The 21,156-nt window shown below is 38.2% G+C and overlaps 1 protein-coding gene across 4 annotated transcripts in view; it reads left to right on the forward strand.

Annotated features, from left to right (window-relative positions):
• ZNF521 (zinc finger protein 521) overlaps positions 1-21,156 on the forward strand; it is a 274,293-nt gene that overhangs the window by 140,092 nt on the left and 113,045 nt on the right. For all 4 annotated transcript variants that reach the window (XM_045781967.2, XM_045781964.2, XM_045781966.2 and 1 more), the window contains one exon: positions 4,999-5,083. In XM_045781967.2, coding sequence (XP_045637923.1) covers positions 4,999-5,083 — 85 coding nt within the window. The remainder of the gene's footprint in view (positions 1-4,998; positions 5,084-21,156) is intronic.

A 21,156-nucleotide genomic window follows, 5' to 3' on the forward strand; every position in this document is an offset into this window, starting at 1 on the left:
TTAGATTTATAAAAAACAAGTAACAGAAAAAACCCTCACAAAAAATACAAAAAATATTTGCAAAGCTGTTTGTAACAACTCATCACAAATCATTTTGGGTGTACATCAAGTGTGGGGGTTTAAAATGAACCAAAGGGATGGGTTTAATCAGGTTATGTTTAGTGTTTTAAAAAAATGACATGTTATGAATTATTCTATCCACTTATTCCCACTTTTTATTATGAAAATATTTAAGCATGTACCTAGGTTTAATAATTATTAATGTTTAACTACATTTACTTTATCTGTATATGACTATATTTTTTTCTGAATATTTGGAGGTAAATTGTAAACATCATGCCATTTCACCCGTAAATATCTAGTATGCATCTCCTAACAAAAAGGATGTTTATCCACATAACCATAATACCATTCTCACATCTAAGAAAGTTAACAGTAATTACCCAATATCATTTTATAACCAGCGGAAATTCAGATTTCCTGAGTTTCCTCAAAAACCTTTTTTTTACTGTTTTCTCCCCAAATCAAAATCCACATGTTACATTTACACACACACTACATTTTTTTTTAAAGATTTAATTTATTTATCTGAGAGAGAGAGAGAGAGAGACCAAGCACAAGCAGGGGAAGGGGTAGGCAGAGAGAGAAACAGACTCCCGCTGAGCAGGGGGCCTGATGTGGGACCCGATCTCAGGACTTGGGATCATGACCTGAGCCGAAGGCCCACGTCCAACCAACTGAGCCACCCAGGTGCCCCACACACTACATTTATTGGTTATCCTTTTAATCTCTTTCACCTGAGAACAATCTCTCCACCTTTTTAACCGCTCTGTGACATTGGCTTTTTGAAGATTATAGGCCAAGAATATTTCGGATTTGTTTTGAAGAATATTTTGGATTTGTGTACCCTCCCCCCCCCCCCCCCCCCCCCCCGCCCAGGGTACTGCTTGTTCCTCTGTCCCTGCATTTCCTGAAAATTGGACTGTTTGTCTAAAAGCCTGATTAGATTCAGGTATGCAGTTTAGATGAGAGTGCTTTATTATGATGTATTATGCTCCATATTGCATCACATTGAGAGACACATAATGCCAAGCTATTTTATTAGTAGTGATATTAGGCTAAGTAGTCTGGTTGCAGTGATTATCACCAGATAAATCCACTGGAAAGGTACATCTTTCTCTTTGTGGTTTTTAAAGGATAAAAATTGAGTATCTCCAGAATACCCTTTCTCTTAAAGAGTTTTAGCTTCCATTAATGAGTATCCTGGGCTCCTTTATTTGGCATTGCAAAACGGTGAATTTCTAATTCTGTCATCCCTTCTACTGTGAGTCTTTCATAAAGAACTTTTCCTCATCAAATAGGCATAAACTACATTTCCTCCTAAAAAAGCTTAGTGCTTCTGATGCCTTTAATTACTAATTTTCAGAAAAGAGATTTATGTAATAGTCACTTCTAATGGTACTAAGGTTTTTTTTTCTTTTCTGGTTTTGAGGCTTACTATGAACTCAGTGATTTCTTTTATAGTTAGTTTTTTTTTATAGTCAGATTTTTTTTTGTTTAAAAAAATCAAAGCAATTTATAACTGCAAAGTATATATTATTTTTTGGCTTGGTGAGGCTAAATGTGAAGCCTAAGTCCTAATGGAATGTGGTTGGGGTGGGGGGAGGGGTTAATCAGAATAATGTTTTTTTTTAAAGTATACATTATTAAAGATCCTAATCATTTTTTTTTAATTTATGAGATGCTCTTTTCTGAAAGTCTCTGAGTACCTTAACCAGAGTATAACTGAAAACAAGAATGTCAAAAAGGCACATTTAAATTGTTCTCAAAATCAATCAAAAATAATGAGGTGCTGGGAAAAAGTTGTATCCTTGATAATTACATCTATCAGTATCAGAAAACAAAAGAGAACAATCAGGAAATGACAACCCCACTCCCAAGTAGCACATTAAAAAAGGCTAATGAAAAAAAGTCTCTTTTAAAAATTGTACTAAATTAGCATTTCAAGTAAATTGACAACTTAAGCGTTGATAAAGGCCAATCTGGGGCCCAAACAATGGAAGTTCTGTTTCTACTGTTAAACGCTTTTAGAAGAAATGATCTCACTTGACTTTTTTGTTGTTGTTGTCTTCTATATAAATGGAAGTAATTGTCCTAAGGGAGGTGACAGTCCTCCTGTACTCCTTAAGGGTCAGGACAACCCTGGAGTATTGTGCTTAATTTGGGGTTCTATTTCTTAAAAGGTTGACCTGGAAGAGAGTAACCAGGATGGTGAAAATTGTTCAAAGCGTTTCTTAAAACATCCTTCCATTCTCAGTCTGAAAAAGAGTTAATGTAATTGTCATATTAGACAAGGGATCCAACCTATTCTTTATAGCTCCAGAGCCTAGAGTTAGGACCCATGACTGAAAGTAGCAGAAAAGCAGATTTGGGTCTAGAATTGGGAAGAAGTCCTTTACAAACTCAGCTGTACAGACCTGGAGTGGGTTTGCCTCCAAGGGAATGAGCGTCCCAAGGCCAACCAGCACTGTTCAGAGGTTATTATCACTTTACTTAAAGATGGTGTATGGGTGGGCAGGGGTCTCTCACATATTTTGCTAAGAGTCTATATTATAATAAGGATGCTTTAAAGGTCATTTAAAATTACTGTTTTAAAAAGAAATAGAAGGTAAAAATGAATTTTATATCATGGCTTTAAAAAAGAATACCTTAACACATCCCAATTTACATGTCATTGCTTTGTATTTGGGAAATGTGGGCTATGTGCGGAGGCAAAGTTGAAACTACAGCATTTTAAGATCGTGGTATACTGTTTTTTGATGACATGAAATTCTTGTCTCGTTCCGCCCCAAATTTAGGAGCTTATAAATAAGAATATGACTTTGTTAATAAGAATAGAACATAACATTTTAGACACTGTCTTAAGGGTAGAATTAGTGTTTGAATTATCAGCAGTGACAAAAGCATTTTCTTTCAATGATAAAAGAAAACTTATGTACATACATCTTCAAATATGTCAGTTCATTTTGAAGGTAGTAGTAAGTGCTGGTATTTTATTATTTTGGCTTGTCAGGTGATTTTATTCTTTATTATTAGACCAGGAGAAAAAAAGTCCTAGTATATTCCACCAACATATTCATCAGTCATCATTTTTGGAGACAGTTTTCGACATATTGTATGTTTTACTGTGCTAACAAGAGAAAAGACTAGCCATTAAGTTTATGTTTCTTTGTTTTTCAGCAAGGTCACATATCAGGAATAACGCTAGAAGTATGCTAATAAACAATATATAATGTAGGTCATCTGGGAGTAAGAAATATTTTCTAACTAGTTCTAAAGGGAAATATTGTTAAAAAAGGGATAGATGTTATTTACGCAACACGTTGCTCCATATGTCACCATCAAAAGCATCTTGTAAACAGCTCAGCGCAGTAAATCTTCCTTGGTGATCGTCGGGGTTTTCAACTAGGTGTTAGATTTAGGTCCAGCGCACTCGATTCACGATATGCCGAATGTACAAAGCCTGCTAGATTGTTTAGAAAGCTTCCATTGGAAGTAGGCCTGCTCTTCCATGTTTTACAAGGAAAACTATCCTGTGTTGCAGAAGCTAATACTACGTTAGGTGACTATAATTAGGAAAATTTTACATTAACAGCATTTATAATTTTAATGGCTTACGAAATGATGCTAAATTTCTGTGCTTGACTTTGATTCTATTGAGTTCTTTAAAATTAATTATAATTTACAGACTGATATTTTTTTATGACTGCCATTGGTGAAACAATTTTAGATGATTCTGTAAGAATGCCTTAACAAACTGTCATTGATGTGATTTTATAAATGTCATTTTCTCACATTTGGGAGATTACAAAATGGTTTGTTTTGTTTTCCAAGATGGTTTTTAATTGTAAATATCAGGTTTCATCATAAAGAAATTTATGTAGCTGTGTTCTGGAAGACATAACCAATACTTTATTTATTGAGTTCATCTAATATGTACTGAGCCATATGGGGGACACAATGATAAAGATGTGAAGTCATAAAGGCTGCTTTTTTTTTTTTTAAGATTTTATTTATTCATTCGACAGAGATAGAGACAGCCAGCGAGAGAGGGAACACAAGCAGGGGGAGTGGGAGAGGAAGAAGCAGGCTCATAGCGGAGGAGCCTGATGTGGGGCTTGATCCCATAACGCCGGGATCACGCCGAGCCGAAGGCAGATGCTTAACCGCTGTGCCACCCAGGCGCCCCATAAAGGCTGCTTTTATCAGATAGCCTGGCATTTAGAATCAAGAGAACTTATTTCTCTTCTCAGCTCTAGGGCACTCTGACATCAGGCAAATCTTTCTACTTCCCTGGGCCTCAGTTTCTTTATTTATGATACAAGAATTAATAAATCCTGCTCACTCCACTTGCCAGGACTGTTAGGTAAAATGATAAAATGATATTAGAATGTTCAGTATGGTATGATGTCTTTATAGGAGAAAATGTGTATTTAAAGGCTAGAATTTAGCAACTTTTGAAACATCTAAATTTTACACTTCAGCTAAACATTATAATCACTGCATCTCTTAGCTAGATTCCACGAATCTTATTGGCCATTTTATTAACGGATATCTAGAAGCAGCATCACAGACGTTTTGGTCTGGGTCTGCGAAGACATCAGTTTCTGAAAGTCAGCCTTGAGCTACAGAAATTTTTTTAAATACTAACTTCTGTTTTTGAGTTTAGGAATCTTTAAAAATATATTATGCCATAATTATATGCCTTCATTTCTTCCAACTGTTTGTAACTAAAATATAGTGTTGGGATCAAACCACAAAGTCTTAGTAAGACCTCATGGAACTTTGCCCCGGGAACCCACAATAGCTTCGTTAGTAACACACGTTAAGACCAGCATCTCCAAAAAATGTCCTGAGTAGAGTTGGGTTTTTTTTTTTTTAAGAAAACGATAAAAAGTGCACGTGTCTAAGTAATTCTATTTATACTTGTTTTCTCAGAAGAAGACCTATCAGTGCATCAAGTGTCAGATGGTTTTCTACAATGAATGGGATATTCAGGTTCATGTTGCAAATCACATGATTGGTGAGTGACACTCTAACCCTTCTTACAGATAGCTTTTCCTCCTACTTGTGTATGTCAATGCCTATATAATTAAACAGAGTTAAAGATGAATTAATTGTTCGGCCATCAATGTTTTACCTAGGCATGATTGATTTTTATGACTATTATTAGGCCTGATAAGACATTAGCACATTTTATTTTCTGCAAGGGCTAGTTTAGACTTCTGCAGAGGATTATATAGCTACTGCCAGTCAAAACACAGGTGATTAACAAATTAAACTTCTAATCATTTTTGCATTATTGAAAACTAACAGGAATGGTTAATGAACTGGATGTTAGCTTTCCGTAGAGTTTTAGACAGGTTTTAATTTCAGAAGTTATTATGGTAATGGCACTGCTGTGTGTTGCTTCAGCATCTTTGTATCAAAATCTAAAGTGGTGAGTTTTTGTGATAGGGAAACATAAATAATTTAAATGGCCATAAGATCGTTTTATATGTATGGTTTCAACAGCCTGGAAAATAATCATGATCATAAAGATCATGTAAAGAATTCACTAATCATTTTTTATTTCCCTACCAAATTTCACATAGATTTTTATAAAAGCTGTTTGGGTGAAGATCTCTGAAATCACTCTCGGCCAGTGTTTTCAGGGATTTTGCATTTATTTTAGGGGCTAGCGCGGAAAGGATCATTTTTTCGGTTATTCGTATTGTCCCATTATCCCCTAATTCCTCTGAGGTTACCTCCTATGTTTTTTAATTTGATAAGCACTTAGTAATAACACTAAGAGTTTTACCAGCCAATTAAACTTTATCAAGCAGATCTTTTTCTACTAGTGAAATGACAATTGTTATTACTTTATGCTATTTTTGTTACTCATTTGTGTTTTTATACTATCAGAGTTTTTTTAATTTCATCCTCATTTGATGGTATTTGATAATACCATAAATAATTGTGATATAATACTGAAAAGTCCAATTAACCTCACGCTCTCCTATTACCAAATTCTAAGACAGAAAAGAAAATTCAGCATTTTAGACTCTGAACTTGTTTTCAGGGGTAAACAAGTTTTTTTATACACTAATCAGAGGTGCTCTAAGAATGCTCAGTGGAAGGGTTGCTCCAACTATCATTACTGATCATTAAAGCAACCATAACAGAACTCCTAATGTTCTTGTAGAAATTAATACAGATAAATTCAAAAGCGTGTTAGAAAATTGATTAATAGTTTTTCAATAGGATTTGCCTTATAGTTTTCAAATGACGCGTCTTTAGGAGAATTATTGCTTATAAAAGACTAAGTACAGAATTGTGCAAAGTGGAACTGACACACAACAGCTAAAATATTGATCACTTTATCTCTATATTTTCCAGATTTAAGTACTAATATTATTAGTGATTTTCTTCTACATTCAATATCCTATTCTCCAATGTGGTAGAGTAACAGTGACAGCTTTACTGAGTGTCTAGCAGGTAATGACAACATGTAAGAGAGATTTAAATAATGTGTTTCCTTGCAATTTTCTTCTATTTTGGGTTCCAAACATATTCTTTATAAACTTTCAAAACTGCTTTTTTTTCGGGGGTGGGGTGGGGGGGCGTGGGTTAGAAAGAGTGAATTCTTCTTGTCATGATAAATGCTAATATTTTCCATCTCTTTATTTCTTGAGTAGAGTTTATTGGTGGCAGTCATTCATGATTCTGCTTCATGCTACAGTTTTACGTGGGCTTCAGTGAAAATGTTTCTCGGAATTTGCACCATAAGGAAAATTTAGCAAAATGTTGTAGGCCGTACTTCTGTTTCGTTTTATTCTACATAAACTTATTTTTCGTTCTGGATTTTATTATTTATCCCGGGAACCAGATGAACAGATTGAGTATATTTTTCACCCCGATATTCATGTTCTTTGCGTATGTCAAATCAGAACTGAATGTTGAGCAATGAGAGGACTTTTTGATTTTCCAATCTTAGTATCATTTGGCCATAATGTTCGTTGGTTTGTGCTGGTCTTTCTTTTTAAATTGCTTTATACCTTTCCTTTCGTAGTTCTCTTACACTCCTTGCAACATTAGTGTGTTTCCAGGGCTTTCTCCCTCTACCTTATGGTGGATTAATATGACACTCAGTTCCTCTTGGGATCTGAGCATTTAACAGTTCACCTTCCATCAGAGAAGCAAATTCTATTCCTTTCCACAGAGGGCCTAGTTATTTAATATTCATGCTATTTTTAATAATAAAATATGGAATTCTCTTGCACTTGAGGCCTAAACAAATGAATAGCATCCATTTAATTGTTTTATCTGTTGACCATGCATCCAAGTCCTTAAACTCCAGTCGTGTTGTTAGTATCTACAGAAAGAGAATGCATAATGGGAGGATGTCACAAAGGCTAAGATCTCCTTTTTTAAAATCCCAGTGTGATGCTTAGTCTTTCAAATGAGGCAGGCAGCATTATTTTGTTGACTAAAATACCTCCATTGAGGGTAGGTATTTTTAGGTTGTGTGTCTGTGTATGTTTTTTGTCTAATCAAAAAATAATCTCAACTAGACATTTAGCAGGGAAGAAGGATTAGAGGCTATCTGAAAAGCCTCTTACTCTTTTTGTTAAGAGGGTATATAGTGTTTTTGCAGATTTCGTTCTACATTTCAATCAGTCTAGAGGAAGGATTATGTCACCTGATGGAGAACAAGGTCTGCAGATGACCCAATGAGGTGTAACTCTAAATTTGCTTCTCTGTAGCACACATGTTTCATGCAATCACAGCGTCAGGAAACCTCCATGCTTGTTTCTGGAAGTGCTGGTCTCAGGCTATTGGCCAGGGACATTTGTGAAAGGAAAACCATCAATGTTTCTAACCAGGTACATACCTGGAGACGCTCTGCTTAAGTGCCGTTTTGCAGCTAGGTGTGGGCACATGGTCAGAGTTGCAGGAATAATTACTCAATAAAAATGCATCAGGGATTTGACTTATGTCTATTAAGGAAAGAAAGAAAACCTCACTCTCCACCACATTTTGACACAGTTTCAGCAAGAAATCAGACCAGTGACTATTTAGGGGTTTCTTTTCTTCTTTACACACACACACAAAAAGAGCTACAAAACATTTTAACAGCTTTCCTGGGGAAAAGATTTCCCTCTTTTCAAGTCTGCACAGATGAGAAATTTTTTCTTGTCTTCCTTTGTTCCTTTCACATAGTTTACGTTGGCTTTTGACCTGAGAATACAGAAAGAAGCCATTGTGTATTATGTCTTATAATTCATTTCCCCCCGTCTCTATCAGCATAGTAAATATTTATTATTATTTTCCTCTTTGAGATTTCTGTTATTATTATTATTTGGTATGGATTAGCACAGACAGAGATGAAACCAGGGAATTTAAATGTGTTTAACCCAGCAAAGGAATTGCCTCATATAAAATTATGAGGCTCAACAGCAGTAGAGTAAATTTGTAAGTGCTCTGAATAAAGGGCTGTTAGGCATGTAATAATATAAAGAGATGACATTGCCAAGAACTATTTATGAGAAGCTTAATTTTTTCACTCTGATAATTCTTGACCAATAATTACCAGCCTCTAATTATCTATTTTAGTTAGAAAGAAATTTCGATCACTACGGAGGTTGGCATTGCAACTAGCGTCTAAATCCCCAAAGAGACAAATGTGTTCCAAACAGCCACAAACAACTGTCTCATGAAACGTAGTGAGCAAATTGCAAGCGGCTGGTGGTAGACAACCAGCAGTACACTCACCATCCAAGTCCAGTCCGCTTGACAAAGAAATGATCAAAGGGGAGAAATACCATTATCCTTGGAATTGATTGCTACACTCATGGACATTGGAGGACGAGGGGTCAGGATATAGCAACGGCCATTTCTAGGCCTCCCTTTCAAAGTTCTCAGATGGAGAATCCGAAGGGAGTGGGTATAAACCATGTACCTAAGAATTATTTTTAAAAACTGACTTAGAAATGATTACTTAATAAGCTTTGAGTTTTTCGTATTTTTCATCTGATCTGAAAGACCAGGCTCACAATGGCAAATTTGTTTCTAAGCTGGCAGAGCACCCCATTTTTTGGGGGGGGGGGGGAACCAAAAAACGGGAAATCCACAACTAGTCACTAATAAACCTGTCCCAGCAGGATCAAGGGCGATCCTTAAGAGCATCTGGGGGAAACAAATGTATTTATCTCTTAGAAAAGCAAAGCTAGAATTTGGAACTATAAAAGACAACTAGTAGGAAAACACTGATGGAAAGATATTGACTATTTTTGTCCGAATCTCGAATACTCGGTGTTTCAGTTATAATTTTTAAAAGACCACGAAAAGATTCAAGTCTTCTGTAGTGCACGTGGAAAGATATATACCCCATGTGTTACGTTACATGTGATATACGTCACTGATGTCAAGACAAAGAGAATGCATAAATCCGTTTTGTACACTGTGGCGAATTTTTAGTCTGTTCTTGTGGCAAGTGGCATTCATGTGTTCTGCAATTTGTTTGATGCCCAAGGTCACGAATGGCATTCTTTTCCTTCCATTTCTTTAGTGGATGGTGTGCTGTGTGACTAATCTTCATTATAGTTTTGTGACATTCAGTATCACTTCTGAAACATTTCAGCTTGAGTGCTCTTGCTTTACAATGGGCTAAAACCAATATTTTGAGGTCTATAGTGGTTTTGGATTTTATATGTCTTAAGGGGAAATATCCAAAGATAGGGATCTCTGCATAAGGCTGTGTTGCTCTTTAAACTCCCAGCTTTCATTGGCTGTTTTTTAAAAAAAGGAATAGAAATGAATCTACAATAACACATCTATGTGTGGGTGTATATATGTGAGGGTGTATGTGTGTGTGTGTGTGTGTGTGTGTGTATGTATCTGCACTATCCTAAGAAACTCAAAGTCATTAGGTTCTTTGGAGTGTGCCTTAATTCTAAACAAGAAGACTATTGAATTCTAAGTCATCATTTGATGGCTTACAAAACTCAGGGAATTAAGAAAAAAGCATTTGGTGTTAAATATGATGAAATACTGGCTTATTTCATCAAGAGCTGGATTAAAAAAGATGAAATCTGGGCAGTTTAATGGTAACAGAAAGCTACCCTCATGTGGGCAATGCTGGCTTATTTGAAAAGCCCATAAAGGGTTTCTACATGGACCATACAAAAGGGATACTTTCTCTTTAATAGCCATCTGTACAGGAGAGATGAGAAGTGGGCCAGGTCATCTCTCCTCAGCTGTCATGATATTAACGTAGGTAATGGAGCAAGCTCGGCGTTCTGCTGGGTGTTGTTTTTCATAGATGTTCATCGATTTACACAGATAATTCTATTTATTTCTTAGAGTTGCTCCAAGTGAAACAGGCAGAATAACAAACATCAAAGCATTTCAAATGACTTTATCTTTGTTGGTAACGTAACTTTTGTCTAAAAAAATGGTGTCACACCTACTGTGCAGATGGCTGCATGATTTGTAAGCCAGCCAAAACATTTAAACAAATGTGTGATCTGGGGATAGATTAAATAAAGGATAAAATGGAGTGTGGGCCACAAATTCTAATAATCAGATGATTTTAAGTTGTGTGCCGTGTGGAGTGATGGTCGCCGTGATAGCAGGGAAAGCTTGCCAAGGACAGCAAGGTGCCTTATAGATCTCAGGATGGAGCCCATGGCCTGGTCGGCCTCAGTTTGAGAACCGCACATTGACTGTACAGCTGGTGTCTCTGTATGGGGACATCAGATAAAACTTATGTAAAATGAAGTGTTATTGCTTAGTATGAAATTGTTCAGAGAGGGAATTTGCAGACAGTAACTGAAAACAGAATTCATGGTACCAATGAAGCAGACTGTAAATATGAAGAGGGTTTAATTATCTGCGCAATTTAACAAAAATTCAAGATGTATTCAGAAAGGACAAACGCAGGCGTCAATGGTACATGGCTACACTGTTTTACGGAGTGCCAAGTGGGGCTGTGGGAACGTAGCAAGCCTCTCCTCTGAGAAAGTTTCCTAAAAACAAGGACATTTTTCAAATAAAAGAAGGGAAAAAAAAGACTTAAAAAAAAAAGTCTTTCCAGAATTTAAGATCATTTTCAAGGGCTCCTCTTAATGATTCGGATTCTTATTTCTGAAGCAAATTGTAAAGAGAATCTCTGAGCCCATTTCTTAGTTTCGTGTTAAGCTAGTAAAGGAAAATCAGGGGTGTTTATCCTGGTTTTGTGTTTTAGCCTGTGCCCAGCAGCTTGGATTTACAAGAGTAAAAATGAACTGGCAGTGAGTGGAGTTTGTAATTTACAAGCCCCTAAGAAAGGCCCTTCGCCATTTCTTGTGATGTTAATTTTCCCTGAGACTGAGGGTTCGGATGGAGTCCCCAGGCAGAGGGAAGATTCAGTTTCTTGTGACTTTGGAGAACGCACTGCCCTTAAAGAGGCCTCCGAAGAATGTTGTGCTCCAGCCGAATTCCTGGATGCCAGCCTTCCTTCCTAGGCTCCGTACAGAGAGGCTGGGAAAAGAGTCTGTGCCAGATGGATCGTTCCATGTGACTGCCTGAGACACGTTGGCGGGGCGTCTGGCTCCGGGTTTGTCCTCACCTTTGACTTGCTGGAGAATACGCCACCAGCGTATCCGTGTTTCGCCCCCTGCTCGGTATGTTTATTCTCAAATGCGGGTCTCCGTTTCGGAATGAAGTTTGCAAAAACCTTTCTGAACGGAGGGCACCGAAAGTCACGGGCAGGAGACACAGAAAGACAGACCCCTGCCCGCACACGCGCCCGTCTACCCAGACACAGCGCGGCCTATTTCCACGGGCTCCTTCGGATGCACAAAAAGAAAAGGTGTCTGCTGACCCGTTTCCATCGGTTATTTCCTAGTTTCAGGGCCGCTCATAGCAATGAACAAAAGAAAGGGAGCCAGTACGGAGAGTGGGTGTCTAACTTCAGCTGCTCATCTCGTTGCATTTGGTGAGCTGATGGGGTTTCGTAGGTCACCTTTAGAATTATGCCTATGACAGCAGTAGCTACCTGCCAAGATTGCAAGGTATCTCACAGCTCTCAGGATGGCGCCTGGGGCCCGGTCGGCCCCAGTTGGAGGGGCGCACATTTGTTATACAGCTGGTGGCTCTGTATGGGGCAGCCGTGTGGGCTGCTAGGGAGCTGGAAAGGAGACAAGCATGAAATTTCTTCTAAACCCAACTCTGTTTTTCTGTACTGTTGGCTGCTTCTCAGTTCCTTGACAAAAAAACCAATCAGGCACCCTTTAATCCGCCTGTGATTACCACTGGTATAAAAAGAGAAGCATAATGAGGAAAAATGCCTCGTTTTGTTGCCTTCAAAAGCCAACAAATTGGAGTTAACTTGACAGGAAGTGGCTTAATAATTAGATTATTTATTTATTCCTGACACATATCCCCCTGTTACTGGTCTCAGGAGACCCTGTAGATGGTACGATTTTCAAGCTGCCATTACTTCGCTGTCTTCTGTGAACAAAGAAGCTACTGTCTATCAGTCAATTAAATGCACTCTTTAAGCAGAGGCTTCGAAGACCTCAATGGAGGGCGCCCTGGGACACTGTGGCTGATGCTGCCTTTCTCTGTACTGTACATCACACTCTCGACTACAGTCCCCACAGAGATGGCATAAAGTCATGCATTAAAATATCACTTGTTGATTTGTTTGCTAATGAAGAGCCATTGAAATGTTTGTGTATTTCTATGGCAAAATTGTTGATAAAAGGGCCTACTTGCCTGCATATCTGAGTTCATCTGCTGTGAGTGCTTATTTAAGAATTATTAAAATTAAAGTCAGTAAACAACAGAATAAAAAAAAACAAACCACCCTGAGAGACCAGGAGTTTTCTTGCCGTCTTCATCAAAATTACGTGAATAAAGTCAGGGGAAAAGAACAGAGGAATTGGTGTCATTCGAGCTCTTGCTTACATTGCATTAATCCAAACATGGTTTTCTCTGACATAAAAATGTAAGTCGTTTTCAGAGTATCTGGGAGCTACACCTTTTAAATGTGAAAAGATATCCGAATCCCTTTGTGAGAGTAATGTACTTGGACATTTTATTTTATTTTTCTTTAAGATGTATGGCATTTTTGTGGCCATTTCTCTAATCCAGTGAGTACGTGCAGAGGCTTTTCTAGGGAGCTTAGTGGGGGCTTTTATAACCACACTGATAGAACGTCTGGGGCAGGTCAGACTCAAATCTCACAGCCGCGTGAATTGTACAGAAATATGGCTTTCCTTCTCTCTCCATTCCTCTTCCTGTTTTCTTTTTCTTAACATTATTTTATTTCCATCTAAGCGGTGATGACTTTTCAACCACCAAGCAGTTAAGGTTTTTATCCCTTAATATATTCATCAACTTCTCACTACTTACTGTTTACTGTGTACAAAGCATGCCTTGGCTGGACTTCTCTGGCTCCCATTAATTGGTTTTATATTTTAAGAGTACATCTGTTGTTAGGTTGGAGGTCTAGAGGTCTGTCTAGGCTGAAAGACTCAGATAATATTGTGACAGCTCTCTGCTGAAATGTTTAGCTATGGCTCTGCCACTTAAAGGGATAAATTTGGGATTTAAACCAAGGCCACTGAACATTGAAAAGTGTCCCCTCTTCCTCCCATCAGACTTAGTAAATGTAATCAAGGTTTTCACCATAGTTTTCATGATTACCTGACAACAGGCTGTAAGGAATTAATTCAAGACATCATCAGATGGTCATATTCCTTATTTCTACCCTGTTATTCCAAGTCATTTTGTTAGAAAAAGCTTAGATACTCGGAGGTGTTCTCTAATAGAAAATGAATTTGAAACCCCTTCATTAATTGGTGATTAATATATTTCAGGATTAGTTTAAGCAGGGCCCTACCTCCTGCCCAGTCAAGTATGTTCTGGCTAATATCCAATTATCTGCACCTTCGTAGTTATTATGTCTTAATATTTCGGATATGATAACCAGAAACTTGAGAGTAATGCTAATGAGAAGCACAGAGCAAGGATTAACCAATGACATACTCAGTGATCCTTGGTGGGGAAAGAATCTCTTTCTTCCCCTTAACGCGTTGCTTCAGCATCTTCTGGGCGCTGGCTGAAAAGTAAAACTTTCAACTACAGCAGGGCAAGACTCAGAAAACGAATCATTTTTCTCTCCTGATAATAGGACCCTGAGGGTGCATTTCCCCTGCAGACATTGACTAAGTTATTTTATGGAGACGAGGAATAGGCAACAGAAAGCCAGTGTGTATTTTCAAACAGGAACCATCAAATTTTTTATCTTTTTCTTTTAACAGAACCACAAGTTGTTACCTTTCCAAAGGATGGGTTAATTCAGATTCATTTGAAATGCCTTTAATATTTCACTAAGGAAACACTTTTCCCTGCTCCCTTTTATCCTCTTCCCCTCGAATTCATCACCGCGATGTGTACACGTTGTGCCTCTATTGAATTTTCGTAGAGGTAATTTCACTTTCGAGCAGTCTGACCTGCCTCCCCTAGCAGCGCCTGCCAGGGTGCTGTGTGCGGCTTCAAACACGTACCTTTAAATAGTGCACTTCGTACATGACCCCTTTATATGCTGTATTGTAATGAAGCAACATCAGTAAATTGCAGTGAAGGGCGATTGTTGCACGGGGATGACTACTACACCTTGGGGTCCATTTGCACCAGATTATTCTTTTTATTGTTATTATTACTTCCCATCTTCTTTACTCTCTTGCTGCCGAACTTGCTGTTGGCCACCGGTGCAACACAGAGGGGATCTTAAGGAACATTGCAGGCATCATTTTTTCCTCTTAGGCGCATACCAATCACCGTTCGGTTCCAAACTCAGATATCCTGGGGGCTTTGTGCGTCTTTATTGATGCCACTTTACTCCGTTGACTTCATCCTAATGTTCTTCATCTTCATCTTCTTAGAAGAACAAATTCACTGTGAATAAAAGTGACCCATTTCTTTTCAAACATTTCGTGTAGGTGTTATAAATTTGCAGTCGGGGTGATCGGCTGATGTGTCCCTTCCCCCAAAGAGGTTTAATCATTTACACGGGGGACTGAGAGGGGATTACTGTTTAAGGGAAAGATTTGTATTTGCAGTGTCTTCTTGGATTTCCTTAAAACACAGATTAAAGTCAGTATGAATATCGTAGGTATTAGTAACATCTCTTTACAAAATTGCTTATTTCCTGCCCCCAACCGACTACTGTCTCCCAATAACTAATAAAAAATAGTGTAGATTTAAGTGAGAGAGCTTCTGTTCTTATCGGACCGAATCGTGAGCAGGGTTTTAGTTTAGGGATCATTCTATGTGAATTTGGGGTGACTGTTCATCTTTCTACTGTCATAATTTTAGTACCTGTGTCCATTTGTTTTTCCAAATTGTTAGTGCAGCTGTTGTTCTGTTTTTCTTTTCCTAAGGCTGGGCTCCTGTGCAGCTTTCAAACTAAAGTCTAGAATTAGAGCTGACACACCTTCAATTGAACTATCAAGTCTCTTAAAACTGCTTGGCCAGTGACGCCAGTCCCGCGCTATTCGACCGTATACACTTCCGATTGTGGGCCAAAGAGCATTGATTTTCAGCCGTCATTTCTCGTGCAGATACTGTAGAATTGAAATTTAAACCTTAATCCACTCAGTAATGCAATTAATTTTTAATGTGCAGTAATACTAATTGAAATAGCCTGAATTTAGTAAGTCACCACAAGACATTTTCAAAAGCAAGAGTCTCCACTGAGAACTGGGAGGACAGATAATCATTGTTACAGTGTTTACAGGATAAATGCTCACTCTGCACACCTGCAGTGGAAAGGGAGTTTTCTTTAAATTAGACTCTAGTATGTCTCTTTGTGAATAGAAATATCTCAGAGAGAATTCTTACTTTCTGCCCGCCAGAACAGGCGAAAAATTTTCTGGTTAACTTTTTAAAAAGATAGCATAATTTTGCTTAGAAATATCTTAACATAGTATATATAAAAATTATGTTAACCCAATTTTTTTTTTAAAAGAGCGATCATGAATAGTTGCAAAGGGAGTCACCTGCCAACAATGTCATGGTCAAAAGCAACAGTCTCAATGGGTAATGTCATTATATGATGTGTATTTGAGACACCGTTTCCGGATTTGATGAATACATGTAGTCTCTCAGCTGCCTGTAAATCCATTGCCTTGTTTTAGTGTGCGTACATTCCTGTAAGCAAAAATATACCCTACTTTTATTTCAAACTGTGTTCCTTTAGCTATTGCATATTATTTCAAAATGGCCTTTTAAATGTTTTGTGAGATTGGTTTTGTTTTTGTTTTTCCTAGCCGGAGTAAAGCAAATTTTGCACAGTAAAACCAAATAGATTCCCCGTCATTTCTACACTAGAAAGATTCTCCAACCACATTTATCTGCTAGTAAATGAGGACTCTTTAAAATGCATCAGTTCGACTGATGAATGGGCTTGTGAGTGTTCAAAATGAGAATCAGCATTGCTTTAAAAAAAGGCGAACACTGTATATCACGCCTTCATGGCTCTCGCATTATAGTATTTAATAAGCCGACAGTGCTGTTAAATATTTAGTAAAGGTTCCCTCGTAACCCTGCCATCTATTCAGAGGGGATTTGGAGACATTTTTGCAGTACATAAGTAAAAACGATGTTGGAGAACTTGAAGTGGTTGTAGCGTGGCATCTTTTGTAAATGAAGTGGGGGGAACACGGGGCAAATGAGGTCAGCAAATTCACACCGACCAACACCTGAGTCGTTTCACGTGCTTTGAATTCAGGGTTCAAACTGACTTTCGTTTTGTCACTGTTAAGTCAAAGTGCTCCTGGGGTTATTTACACAGAATACTAAAAATGACAATATAGTATGTTAAAAAAAAAAAAAAAGGAAGCTCTTACATTGTGATTATTTTAAGCCGTCCTCGCATCAATGGAGGTTTATTATAGACATTTTCTCTTTTTCACTGAATAGAGGGGAAAAGAAAAAGAGACGAGGGCAAATCAGTTTATACTCCACTCAGAGCATATTATCAAATCCAGTTGGGGTTTAGTAAGTTAAATCTATTAAGCGTCTATTTTGGGTACACGATGGCAAACGCTGAATAACAGATACTGTTGTACACACTGATATGATGCAAATGGATCGTCTTTATCAATTCTTTCTCATCATATGTGATAGTTATTATCTAAATAGCAATAATTGGTCTTTTAATCTGGAATGACAATTGGGTTCTGGGATCCTCATGCAAAAATATTGCCAGTAAATATGGTGCTGACGTCATTTCCGTCATCATGTTTGTGGGCCAGAATTCACATTTAAATCTTTCAGTGCTCTCAGTGTGTTGTTAGTTTTGAAGGTGTAAAGATAAAGGCTGGTAGTTTGTTCAGATTTGTATGTAATGTGGTTGGCTCTTCTCGGAGCCTATTTGCTTGATTCTAATTTTCATCCTGTTTTATATGCAGCCAGTGACCACAGTATTCATTCAAACTGCACAGAGACACATCTCATCTGTAAAGCACGGCTTACCGATCTTCTTTGCTGTGTGCATTCTCATAAGAAGAAACACAGGATTCATAGGATGGGGCGATAGTTTTGAAATGACGTATCTATATCACATACATGTGCATATCAAGGATTGCAGGGTAAAGGGTGGATAAAGGAGATAGCTTTAGGTATACATGGAGCAGGACAGAAGGAAAGTGATACAGGGTTCACATATGGGTGTGTTTAATATGCAATGCTTGATGTATGTTGACCTCAGGTTACAAGAGTAGAAAATCCCGTTTTCCAGCTTGTTTCAAATGTAGAAAAATGCTGCTTCAGTTGCTTTATGCTACTCACATTGGGAAAGGTGCTTATACTGTGATAATTATCATCAAGGAATATTAATGCGTTCAGCATTTGTAACCCAAAAACTCATTATAGCTTAAGCTGTGCATCATCTGTGAAGAGAGAACTTTGCCAGAATTCGCTCTTCACAGGGGTTGCCTCCTGCGCGCTGCGGAGTGGCCAGAGTACTGCAAGAGGTCACTTACGCTATTTTTGAAAGCTGAAGTTTTGCAATTTTCGAATCACTACCTTCTGTCTAAGGAGCTTATTGTTCTTGCCTCGGAATGTCTCTCTAATTGAATGCATAGTGAAGTGCAACTAATAATAATAATAACAATAATAAACAAATAGGGAAATAACTGCGTAGCGCTACGTAGAATCCAAGAGGTTGGCACCTACCGTCCCTAATTGAAGTATTGGTGTCTTTCCTTTTGTCATTGAGCAAAGGGATTCATTTACACCAGTTTCCTTAATGCAGGTGCCCTTGGGTTTCAGATAGAAATGCCCCCACTGGGGCTCCACTTCACAGCCCTCTGGCTGGAAATTGTGTAAATAAGACTGCAGGGTCAGCCTTCCCTTTTTGGCAGCAGTGTCCTTAATTAGTCTGTGACAGTCTTTCACATGAGCCTACACTGTTCCTGGGGTCATTCCTCACACATCTAAGACATCTATCTATCTCGTGCACAGACAGATATTTTTGTATGTTTGTTTGAAATCATTCCCTGGGGGCATATTGACATGGTGGGAATGAGAATCTCTGGGTGTCTCCAGAATTCTATAACTTAATCTGATCAAAATATCCGGTTAGGTGGCTCCATGATAAATTCTAAGTGGTTAGTTTCATAAGAACATTGTGCCCTCACCTGAGGTTGGCAGCTCGTTGAAAAGGAGCCATGGGCCTGGGATATTTTTCTGTGATTAAATTCCATTATTTTTCTCCCACTGATGCATGGCTTGTCTTTTCCCCGAAGTGACATTGCTCTGTGCTGCATGTTAGAGTTTGTGTTAGGCCAGGCAGAGAGCACTAATACTCAGTACCACCAGGCTGTGTGAATTTGCAGGACTGCTGTGTTTCGGAGGTCACATCGTGACCCCGACCTTGCCCCTGGGAGGACTAGAAAAATACGTTTCATAACTTCTCATAGACCTGCATGAGGAATAAGAAGGAAAACCATGAAGCCCATCGGCTCCGTTTAGATGAGCTGTAAGGTGGGCATTCATCAAGCAGGAAAGCTTACTGTTGAGTGGGGACTTCCTTACTGTGAGGGGTCACTGCTGTGGGTGCTGAGTCGGTCTTCGCCGAGGGCTCCGAGGGACCGCGTAATCATTCATAGAGCCCAGCAGGCACAAACACATAAGTTGATAATCTGCAGTAAACTTGCTGAAATAGGAACTTACCTACCTCTTAAAATCACTAGCAGGAAGGAATGCTGATAGAATGAGTACCCTGAATTCAGTGCAGGTGTCATAGCCTTGCTCCTATGGAAGCAATCTGGGTATTATTTTGTTGTGTGGGGTTTTGTTGGTTTGGGTGTATGTGTTGTTGACTGAGACATAAGCGTTATTTCCTGCAGCCGTGCACCGATGCCACAGAACGGATGGGTGTCCTGCTTCAGAGCCCTGGTCTCAACAGTGTTGGGTTGCAATGCTGACAGAGCAGTTGAGAGATACACTGGGTGCAGATCTTCTGTGAGGATGTAAACTCAATAATCTTTATGAATTTTGAGTAATTCATAACTCCACTTCCTCGCCAAAAGAAGAATTATGAAAAGATTGCTTCTAAATCCTTCAGCCATTCTCCGCACTTGTGATAGATGCCATCCTCTTTACCTTGAGGCACTGTCAATGAAAGTGGGTTGTTTTTTTGTCTTGTTTTGGGGTTTTTTTGTTTTTTTTTTGCGAGAGATAAAAATGTATACTTTAGAAGGAGCAAATTGCATTTTCATGTATAAGTTCACTATTTGCACTTGATGTGGTGAGATCCAAATGTGAAGAATTGCTTTTGACATTATTTCTGTGTCTCCTGCATCCTCGGCTTGCTGCATTATTATGCTGAAGTGTACCATCGCATGGGATAAATGGGATGCTGAAAACCTGGCAGCAGGATGAGATTGCATTCTGTGTCCAGGCTGCTTTAGATGACTGTAACTTCTTTACTTATTGACATAGTTTAACTAATCTTAGTAATGATACATTCAATAAAATTGTGTGTGAGTACATGTGTCTTTTAGGTAAAACGTAGAATCTTTCAAGTCTTACAGGTTGGTTTAGGGGCAAAAAAAAAAAAGCACTCTCATCTCCAAACAAAAAGGTAATTTTAACTTTCTTGAGAAGTCTGCTTTACATAATCTCTATCTTGAACGATCACATACTATTTTATAAACGACAATTTAAAATACCTTCATTTCAGAGGTCTTAAAATACACTCCTGGTTTCTGAATTCTAATTTAGAGTTTCTCTCAGTAACTGTGGTTTCCTATTTTTTTAATGGCCAAGATTCTTTAAAATAGATTTTTGTGGGGTTTTTTTTTTTTTTTTTGGTGTGTATTTTGTATTTGTGTGTGTGTTCTCCTGTACACAGGTCTGTGTGTAGGCATGTACTGTCTGCTAACCTCTTCTAGCAAAGACTAACTGGGGTACCACTCCCTGTCTTATGTTTAACATGTTTCCAACAGCTTAGAGAGATAGTGTCAAAGTGAAATGAAAACCACGGAGCTTATATTGGGAGTCTGATGTTTGAAAAAGAGATATTGGAAAAGGATGTTTTTTGGCTTGGCTCCCTTTTTAGATGTAATTGCTGCTTCATTAGGACTTGGAAGAATTTCCTGTGGTTAAATTTAATCAAATGGCTCAAAATAAAAAACTTGTACACTCAAAATTCCAAGACAGTCCTGTACATGAAACATAATTTTTCTAAATTTAAAACACACACATGCGCACGCACACACACACACACATCACAACCACTACCAACAACTGGTTTATAAAATGCTCTGTGCTACTATGTCAAGCCTTGCTCCTATTCCCTATTGGTAATGGATTGATAAATGATTGTGCATAGAAGTAGAAGTCCTAAGAAATACATTTTGAAGGGTCTGGGGTTTGCTTGGTTCTGGTAAGAACCGAAACGTGAGCAAACATGTCTTGAGTGCGCTAAAACATTGCATATCACTGCATTTGCGTTTTTTTTTTTTTAAGATTTTATTTATTTATTCGACAGAGATAGAGACAGCCAGCGAGAGACAGAACACAAGCAGGGGGAGTGGGAGAGGAAGAAGCAGGCTC

This window comes from Ursus americanus, chromosome 19 (assembly GCF_024610735.1).
Source record: "Ursus americanus isolate L20-20 chromosome 19, mUrsAme1.1.p, whole genome shotgun sequence".
NCBI lineage: Eukaryota > Metazoa > Chordata > Mammalia > Carnivora > Ursidae > Ursus > Ursus americanus.